Raw genomic sequence first — 10,202 nt, 5'->3', positions numbered from 1 at the left:
GTTGTCGACAGGGCGATCCTGTAGAACTTCAAAATGAAGGACTATTAGTGAACTGGTGTTGCAGTTGAGCAGCTAGGCAATATGCCGCTGTTTAAATAGTTATGTTAATTCTTAGCTGTACGTGATACATGACAGAAGACTGGGTGATAGAAAGGGCCTTCGCAACGGGTCATCGTTCGCCTTGCAATTTAGAAGAAACCCAAATTCTTTGAGTCATGGTCGCGACTCGGCGACTTCTCGCCGCGTTTGACCCTCTGCACCTGGGCCCGTAAACTCTTTTCAAAGTACACAAGCCATCAGTGGCCCGATCATAAGGGAATTCGTTAGTACGTGTTGATTATTTTCCACTGGCGCGTTGGATCATTCATGTCCTACACATGCAACTTCAGCAACTGATGAAAGCAGTTGACAACTCAATTTATCTACGCACAGGCGACGTAGATATCTCAAAATGTACATCGGCTTAACATTAATATTGTCGAACTGCTGTGAAGGCGTACACCGGCCAGCCGCGAGAGGGATGTAAGTTGATTCCCGGCAGGGGCTCAAACTGCAGGTGTTCAAATGAGTTAAGCAAGCTTTCTTGGCAGCATTATTCCTGCCGTATGGATGGGGGATGCTAGCTCTTTCTGGACGAAATTTTACCAAGGGTCTTTTAGATGAGCGTGCCCTCGGCATTCTAGTTCCCGTTTCGAACGTCAATTTCCGAGCGTACTTTGATTCATTATACACGGCTGTTCTTTTTGTGATAACGTCGATCTCGTCGCGCCAAGGTCAGCGTGAACATGTCAAGGTATGGTTAGATTGTGCGGTGATCGGCTGATATAAGCGCATCCTTCAAACCGAGATAAGAGCTGATAGCTTCGAAAACCGTTTAGAAACTTAGGCGCCATACCTCGAGGGCCGAACTGGGAACATGCCCGGAGATGATCTAAGCAGCCTCTAATGAATATTAATTATTAAAAGATAGAAGTAGGTTCCAGTGGAGCGGGATCATAGTGAGGAATTGTTCTTAGAGGCTGCGAAAACAACCAGCAAGGGAGGAGAGAACTATATTGTGCCTGGTCGCCATGGACTGCAGCCAGTCGTCTATATGCAGGGCACTATTTAATCCCTACGGCGCGTCGCTAACGGAGGAATACGATGGTATAGACGCAATTGAGAAAGGATATGACGACTGGGGTGAGCGACGGGTTGATCGAGAAGGAGAAAACCATAACGCAGGAGACACGGCAACAAATAGGCATGCCTCGTAGTCCAGTACCTCCCGCTTACCCAACAGAACTAGCACTACATTAAACTGAATGCAGCCAAGGACTGTGCTGCAGTGCCAAACAGTGATGAGCCTAGGTATTGGTCAACATGGGAAAAGTGAGGCTGCGATATTGCACTTTGGTCGGGAATAAGAGCCTCAACAGGAAACATCAGGTATCGTGATATGTGAGCTATCGCCTGAGAGATGAGGTTCCAGGCTATGTTCAGACAGAGTTGCATGCACCAGTTTGCGGTGGGCTTCATTACTGGTACTCCTGGTCAACATGAAACTGTGCCACCGCACCTTGTCGGACGTGTCCGTAGGCGGGCGCCCTCGCATGCATGAAAACGCATCAGGCTGAGTAAACTGTACAAGTCCTCTTGGGACATTGGATGCTTTGTCTATCTATGTGCCTGATGAATGTAAAAGGTGAAAGAGACGCCCGTCTATTACTAGTTTGGGCATGGCTTCTACGAACAGTTAACTCACACACATCCTGAAGGGGCGGTCCAGAAACCGTTACATTAAGCTTAAAGCAACAAATGCCCTGTTAAAAAGAATGTATTTGGACCCATGATGGTCTAAAGCGAGTGTCTCCAGATTCAAATACAAGTTACCCTTCTCTCCACCTCCCCCCGAACCCTTAGATATAGTAAGCAATACACTGCCAGCGCAACCTTCACTCTGACCCAGCGCTTGACCTCTGACTACAAGAGCTCATTTCTTATTCCCAGTGTATGGGCCAATAGGGGAGCTCTCATCGGTCGTATCGTTCCGCTCCGTCATGTCCACGGTCCGGTCGGCATCGATGGGTTCGGTCTGGCCTTGGTACCCCTTCTGTGTGATAGGCGTAAGCTCCATAGACGACAACGGGGCAGCAGTAAGGGGACAGGAAAGAGTTACCTGATGGCCATCACGGGACTTCTTCCGGTTGCTGTCGGATTCGTCTTTTTCTTTCGGCATAGCTTCGTCCTACTTAATAAACAGTTGGAGGAGATAGACGTTGAGGACAAAGTTCAGATGAGATTGTTTGCTAAGTTGATGAATTAAACGATGGGAGAAAGGGAAAGGAAGAGAGCTATCATCGACTATTATATACACGGAATACATGGCCACGGCTCATCGTGACATAATGACCGCTCAGAACCCATGACCAGCCAAGAATGACTGTACATTATCTCGGAGCGGGGTTAATTACTTTCAGCCAATATGAAGATCGTGAAGTTGTGAAACTGCACATTGTGGAAAATGTGGTAAGCAGCATCATGCAAGAAGAAATGGAAAGGGTAAAGGAGGGTCGATCTGGCGAGAACATTAGGGTCGTACAACCACACGTCGCTGGAGGCGCCTATCGACGGATGGACTTTTGCGGCAGGCTGAGCTGGCGGTCAGTCGGCTTAGACTGAGGGTGGACTGCTTCGTGTCGTTGCGGATCCATAGGGTCACAATCTCAGGAATACGAAATTAAGAGGGAATCGAAGGGAGCCTTGTTGTTGAGTCCGTATGTAAAAAGTACTGGGGAACCTAAGCATATCTAGTATCAATCTATGTGAAAGAGAAACCCCACGAGATAGGGATCCTTTTTCCTTGACTTTACTGTCCACATATTCTATGTCTACATGTATCCAGTTGTACTTCTGCGTGAGTTTGGAGACAGTAGTTTAAGGACGAAATTCAGAAAAAAGATGACAAAAGCGATACCAGAAACCAGAGGAGCTGTGATTAACGATGCAAATTATAGACAGATAAGCCGTAGACATTAAGTGTCTTATCCGCGTTCAATTAGCAGGTGAAGTCTTCTTAACAGAATCTGAATATCAGACTTCACGAACACCCAAGCAAGTCAGATGGTCTTTGAAGTCCAAAAGAGATACCCCACCTCTCCAGCCCTGCAGCTCCGACAGTGACGATCTCGGCGATGAAAACCCTCGGGGCGGGGCGGACCCTGGCCGTGCCGAGCCGGATGGCGCCATGACCGGCACACGGTCAAGATGCCGTTGAGTGCGGCGTCCCAAGCTGCCTCGATTCGGCCGGACACGGACGAGGTCATACTCGACAATTTGCTGGCACAATCATTACGGAGCTGACAAATATCCGTCTTATCATCGTATGGGAGGGTGACAAACCGTAAATAGACTTCGTTGTCCCGCGCGCTACGCGACGCTCGGGTTTCCGAACCGCGCGGGAACTGCGGGGAAGTCGAATTTCCACGGAGATTTACGTCACCAGATGCTGCAACAGCCTGCACACTATTCTGGCGTGCTCTTTGCAGCTTTACCTTCTAGCGCACCCATGACTAATTGAGCATCCCGCCGACTTCAAACGTCGACTTCATAATTCAGTCAGTTCAATCAGTTCGCATTGTGTCTTTCTCAGTTCACTTATCAACTCGCTCAAGCGCAAAAGGTCATTGTACCTTCATCAACGTTTCCCTGGAAGCAAAGTAGAAGCCGAGTGTTTCCTATCATCAACATGGGCGAAGAGGCATGTCCGAGTTGTTGTTTTCAACGTGCAATTGGCTGACGATCTGGTAGAAGGACCCAATCAGATACCAGCCCGGAAAAGGCGGGGGTTTCGAGCGAACTGAGGCTCAGTTCCGCAACTTCATCACCAAAGACCCGAACTCCAAGTTTCCGGCCGAAAATGGTCGCTATGCACTCTACGTTAGCCCAGGATGCCCATGGGTAGGTTCACTTTCTCTGCAAACACACGGGCGCTGACCGCCTCCCAGTGCCACAGAGTCATGATCGTCCGCGCCCTCAAGCGGCTGGAGGACTACGTCGACCTGTACATCGCCGACATGGGCATGGGCAAAGAGGGTTGGCACTTCACCGACAGCCCCGAGGCCGCCAAGTACGGTGTTCTCCCCGAGGATCCCGTGTACGGTTTCAAGACCATCAAGGAACTTTACCTCAAGGCTAGTCCAGGGTATGAGGGTCGTGTGACGGTCCCTGTTCTATGGGACAAGAAGGCGCACACGCTGGTCAGCAACGAGTCGAGCGAGATTATCCGCATGTTGTATACTGAGTTTGATCACCTCCTTCCTGAGGCCGACCGCGAAGACAGCAGGCCTGGCGGCGGGCTGTACCCTCAGAAGCTGCAGAAGGAGATCGATGAGATTAATGAGTGGGTGTACCACACCGTCAACAACGGGGTTTACAAGTGCGGCTTTGCGTTCACGCAGACGGCTTATGAGGATAACGTCGACCATTTGTTCCAGTCGTTGGATCGCTTGGAGAGCATCTTGGAAAACAGGCCCTTCCTATTGGGAGACCACATAACCGAGGCCGATGTACGACTGTTTCCCACTATCGCGAGATTCGACGTGGCATATGTGCCCATCTTTCAGTGCAACTTGGGCACCATCCGAAACAATTATCCCAACTTGCATCTTTGGTATCGGAGGCTTTACTGGGACCAGAGTGAGAGGACTCACGGTGCATTCTTCAATACCACTGACACCTGGATTTCGAGGTTCAAGGAGGGCTATGGCAATGCGAGGGCCAGGGTTCTAGGCATCCAGGGCCCGCTCATCATTCCGAAGGGACCTCGGGTGTTGATTCATGAGTTGAAGGATGAAGAGAAGTTGTAATTAGTTGCAGAACAGGAAGGAAACTCGACGGGACGATGCGAGGGTGTTAACGGAATCCAAGCCAGGCCCACAGTATGTTAAAGTCAATGACAGCTCTCAGAATACAGATCACAGATTCCGTCACAGCCTACAGGCTATTACTCTGAGTCTGTTCATGCGCAGCAAGCAGTGTGCGGGGTCGACTGTCGGTTGGAAGATCCGGGGAGGACATCGCAACTCCGTCCTCTGCAGGATCAATTGCGCAATTGCGCGAGACTCGATCGGACAAGATGCCTATGAGGAACTCATTCTAGCCAAGTCCGGGAGTCGCCAAAGGGCCGACGACGGCGATAAGAGCTTTTCTCGCCAAGGATGCTAACATCGGAGAGGCACCGACAGAATCCACCGCGTCGGGGCCCGCCCGCCAGCACGCAATTATGCCACCCGACGAGCCCCGACCAACGCCTTCGTGGGTCTCCAACAGCGCGAAGCGGCCATCAACCGTCGGCATCAATTGCCGCAGGGTAATGCTTGACGGTGTATGCGTCGGTGAGATTGTGTTATATATGCATAATACCTTCACTTTGCCAAGGGGTTTGACTCACCGGGGTGTGTTTTCCTTCAGTGTGGTTTTCGATATCTCAGTTGCAGTTCACTGAACAGCGCCAAATCTTACCCAGACTCAAGCGCTGAGACCACAAACACGCCAAAGACTCACTGAAAATTCATCACCCTCAGTGAGCCTCAAAATGACGGCCGACATCCGGGTCGCCATTGACCGCGGCGGCACCTTCTGCGACGTCATCGCAGACATTGACGGCCGCAATCCCATCATCTTCAAACTTCTGTCGGAAGACCCTGCAAACTACCCAGATGCACCAACAGAAGCGATCCGCCGCATCCTCTCAACCGTCGAGAACAAGACCATCCCCGTCGGTGAGAAGCTCGACGGCTCCCGCATTGGTAACCCCTCACCTCAGCCCCTGAATCCGCCGTCTGAATGCCCTCACTAACCTCGCTCACCAGCATCCTGCCGTATCGGCACAACAGTAGCCACAAATGCCCTCCTGGAGCACAAGGGCGAGCGCTTCGCCTTCCTCACCACAAAAGGCTTCAAAGACGTCTGCGTAATCGGCGACCAGTCTCGCCCCAAGCTCTTTGACCTCAACATCCGCAAACCCAAAGCCCTCCACGAGACCGTTGTCGAGGTCGACGAGCGCATCATCCCCGCAGACTACGACCTCAACCCGGAACCCTTCTCCAAAGATGCACTGGCGTCACAAGATGGCCTCATTCGCACGCCGAGCGGCGAGTTCGTCCGCGTCCTTCGCGCCCCCGACCTCGACGCTGTTCGCCCTCAACTCCTCGCCCTCCGCGAGCAGGGCTACACCAACCTTGCGATCTGTTTCATGCACGCCTACCTCTACCCGGCTCATGAAGATCTCGTCGCAGACCTCGCCCGCTCCCTCGGCTTCGCCTTCGTGACAACCTCCGCCCAGACATCCCCGACGATCAAGTTCCTCAACCGCAGCACCTCCACCTGCTCCGAGGCCTACCTCTACCCCGTCATCCAGCGCTACGTCTCCTCCTTCACCTCGGGTTTCCGCATTCCCCCGCAGCGCGTTGACTTTATGTGCTCCGACGGCGGCCTCAAAGCAGCCACCCGATTCCGCGGAAATGAGGCCCTCCTCTCCGGTCCCGCAGGCGGCGTCGTCAGCATCGCCCGCTCTTGCTACGACCCGGCCGACGGCACCCCCATCATCGGCTTCGATATGGGCGGCACCAGCACTGACGTCTCCCGCTACGACGGCCGTTACGACTACCTCACCGAGACCTCCATTGCCGGCCGCACAATCACTGTACCCATGCTCAACATCGCCACAGTAGCGGCAGGCGGCGGTTCCATCCTGTTCGCCCGCAACGGCCTCCTCGCCGTCGGTCCTGAATCTGCCGGCGCACACCCCGGCCCCGCCTGCTATCGCAAGAACGGGCCCCTGACCGTCACTGACGCGAACCTCTTCCTCGGCCGCCTTGTGCTCTCCTCCTTCCCGTCCATCTTCGGAGCTAACGCGGATGAGCCCCTGGACGCGGCTGTCGTGGCGGAGAAGTTTGCTAGCATCACCGCCGACTTCAATGCGCAGACGAACCAATCCCTGACGCCGCACGACGTCGCCCTTGGCTTCCTCAACGTTGCCAACGAGACGATGTCCCGCCCGATCCGCAACGCCACCGAGGCCCGCGGCTTCGCGCCCGAGAACCATCACCTCGTCTCGTTCGGTGGCGCTGGCGGTCAGCACGCGTGTGACATTGCCGACCGCCTTGGCATCCGCCGCATCCTCATCCACAAGTTCTCATCCCTGTTGTCCGCCTACGGTATCGCGCAGGCGGAGCTGCAGCACGAGGCACTTGAGCCGTATGGCAGCAAGCTCGATGCCTCTGCGGAAGCCCATGTCGCGGATCGTCTGGCGGTGCTCAAGGCTAAGGTGTCAGATGAACTTCTCTCCCAGGGCGCTGATGCAGAGTCCTTGATCTTTGACGAGAGTCTCGTCCTGCGCTACTTCGGCACCGACACGAACCTGACCATCTCCAAGCCGGAGGATGGTGACTACGCCGCCAAGTTCGAGGCAACACATCTCCGCGAGTTCGCCTTCTCGATGAAGCGCGATATCGTCATCGAGTCTGTCAAAGTCCGCGGCACAGGCAGTGCGGGCTCTCAGGCCCCAGAGTCTTCCGCCCTCAAGGAGCTCTCTTCCACCACACCGCTGTCGCCCCCCGAGCCACAAGAGACGCAACAGGTCTACGTCGATGGTGCCTGGCATGCAACCAACATCTACCACCTCCCTCAGATCCCCAAGTCCACCGCCATCCCTGGGCCGGCCCTCATCATCGACCAGACCCAGACCATTTTCGTGTCTCCAACCTTTACCGCTCACATTCTCACATCCCATGTCCTCCTCCAGAAACAAACCCTCACCAGCCCTCTCGCCTCAACTCTTCAAGACCCCTCCTCTTCACCCGTCGATCCCATTCAGCTGTCCGTCTTTGCCCACCGCTTCATGGCCATCGCCGAACAAATGGGCACAACCCTTCAGCGCACCTCGATCTCCACCTCCATCAAAGAACGCCTCGACTTCTCCTGCGCAATCTTCTCCCCCTCTGGCAAACTCGTCGCCAACGCCCCTCACATCCCCATCCACCTCGGGTCCATGCAGTTCGCAATCCAAGCCCAACACCGCCTCTGGGCCGGCAAACTCTCCCCCGGCGACGTCCTCCTCACGAACCACCCCCAATGGGGCGGCACCCACCTCCCCGACCTCACCGTCGTCACCCCCGTCTTCATCCCCTCCCCCGCCACCGGCAACGAAGAAATCGCCTTCTACGTCGCCAGCAGAGGCCACCACACCGACATCGGCGGCAAGGGCATCACCTCCATGATGCCCGAGTCCCGCGAGCTCTGGGAGGAAGGCCTCAACGTGCCCTCCCTCAAGATTGTCGCCGCCGGCACTTTCCTCGAGACCGAAGTTCGCGAGGCCTTTGAGCGCGCGGGGTCGTTTCCGGGGTGCTCCACCTCGCGCCGGCTGGCGGACAACATCTCCGACCTTAAGGCGCAGACCTCCGCCAACCAGCGCGGCATCACCCTCCTCCGCAAGCTGTGCGCGGAGGCCTCGCTGCCTGTGGTGCACAAATACATGGGCGCGATCCAGAACAACGCCGAGCTCGCAGTGCGGTCGTTCTTCAAAGCTGTCGCGGCGCGGAACAGCGGGCGCCCGCTGGAGGCGACGGATTATCTGGACGATGGCACGCCCATGCGCGTCAAGATTAGCATCGATCCCGACACGGGCTCTGCCGTATATGATTTTGAGGGTAGTGGTCCGCAGATGTGGGGGAACTACAACTGTCCCATCTCCATCTGCCACTCGGCCATCATCTACACCGTCCGCTGTCTCGTTGATGTTGATATACCCCTGAACGAGGGCTGTCTCGCTCCCGTGGAGATCCGCGTGCCGCCGGGCTCGGTGCTTAACCCAGGCCCGAGGGCAGCTATCTGTGGAAGCACGCTCGCCTCGCAGCGCGTGATCGACGTGATCTTGCGTGCCTTCGGGCGTTGCGCGGCGTCCCAGGGCTGCGCGAATAGTTTCGGCTGGGGCATGGGCGGGAAAGATCCTGCTACGGGGGTTGTTACCAAGGGTTGGAACTACGGCGAGAGCATTGGTGGTGGTGTAGGTGCTGGGGATGGGTATGAGGGCGAGCATTCGACGCATGTGCATTCTACGAACACGAAGCAGACAGACGCGGAGGTTGTTGAGAAGCGGACGGCGGTGTTGGTACGTAAGTACGAGATCCGACGGGGCAGTGGTGGACAAGGCAGATGGAGGGGCGGAGACGGCATCACGAGAGAGGTGGAGGCACGTGTGCCGTTGAAGTTTAGCATTTTGAGTGATAGACGTGTGTATAGGCCGTACGGCATGGGCGGTGGCGGGCCGGGGATGAGAGGAGAGAACTTTGCGTTCTTGAAGGGTGAGGACGGAGGTGAGATGGAGAGGATTAACTTGGGAGGAAAGGCGATTGTGAACTTAGGAGTTGGAGAGTATGTGCAAGTTAACACGCCTGGCGGTGGAGGTTTCGGAGGAGATGAAGTAGAAGATAGACATCGGGGATATGTGTAAACGATAGATGATAGATGGGTTCCCATGCATTTACAATCGAGTTCTGCCCCATGGCTCTACAATTTCCCGAGGGCAAACCAGAGTCTCAACCTTTCAAACTCTTCAGGATACTAATCCCTTCATCAAGTGGTCACAATCGAACGGCCAGTATTCCTCATTGCAGAGACTTTCCGAAAGAGGCGCCTAGGCATAAGATACCCTGGGGAAATGCCCTGATTGGCGGATATCGGGATGGAAGACTGTGGTCATTGTTTTGACCAAGATGGTTGTCATCTTTGGAAGCATTGTATCGAAGGAAAAGTCTTAAATTCAGCCATTTGTGGCGTGGGTTGTTTTCTTCATGCACCTGAATCCAACAAGTAGTGCATGTTTTATCTTCTTGATCCTTCTTGATCCACATTGCTCCCTGAGGTAAGGTAGGGGTTCCCACGCCACAGTCCAAGCCACCAAGTGACCACGATGCATTCTCGCTAATTCTCATCGTCATTATTGTTGTCATCGTTGTTTTCGTTGTCCTACATCATTGCCATCCGTTGTAATCTTTCGTTGTTATCCTGCTTTGTTGTATTCTCTGTTCTCCGCCGTTGTATTCGTCGTCGTCGTCGTCGGTAGGCTAGTCTTCCCTGTCATTGTCCACTCTGTCACCCATGTCCACTAGCATCTGTCAAACCCGGAAGTAAACCGTTTTTGTCGTCATCATAGCTCCGCT

The 10,202-nt window shown here is 54.4% G+C and overlaps 2 protein-coding genes across 2 annotated transcripts; both read left to right on the top strand.

The window, feature by feature from the left end:
* Positions 1 to 3,727: 3,727 nt before the first annotated feature.
* On the top strand, positions 3,728 to 4,847 carry gto2-0 (Glutathione S-transferase omega-like 2; the record flags this gene model as incomplete). Its single annotated transcript, XM_066153121.1, has 3 exons — positions 3,728 to 3,743; positions 3,821 to 3,939; positions 3,987 to 4,847. The coding sequence occupies 3 exons, from the start codon at positions 3,728 to 3,730 to the stop codon at positions 4,845 to 4,847; spliced, it is 996 nt and encodes a 331-aa protein (XP_066007412.1).
* Positions 4,848 to 5,575: 728 nt separating this feature from the next.
* CGGC5_v014579 (Uncharacterized protein) lies at positions 5,576 to 9,493 on the top strand (the record flags this gene model as incomplete). The annotated part of the gene is made up of 2 exons (XM_032029438.1): positions 5,576 to 5,789; positions 5,853 to 9,493. 2 exons carry the CDS (start codon positions 5,576 to 5,578, stop codon positions 9,491 to 9,493), a joined length of 3,855 nt encoding a protein of 1,284 aa, XP_031890882.1.
* Between the last annotated feature and the right edge of the window lie 709 nt (positions 9,494 to 10,202).

Source organism: Colletotrichum fructicola, assembly GCF_000319635.2.
Source record: "Colletotrichum fructicola Nara gc5 chromosome Unknown KSG_Nara_v1_contig09, whole genome shotgun sequence".
Classification (NCBI taxonomy): domain Eukaryota; kingdom Fungi; phylum Ascomycota; class Sordariomycetes; order Glomerellales; family Glomerellaceae; genus Colletotrichum; species Colletotrichum fructicola.
The sequence above is the reverse complement of the archived record's forward strand: the minus strand, read 5'-3'. Positions and strand labels throughout refer to the sequence as shown.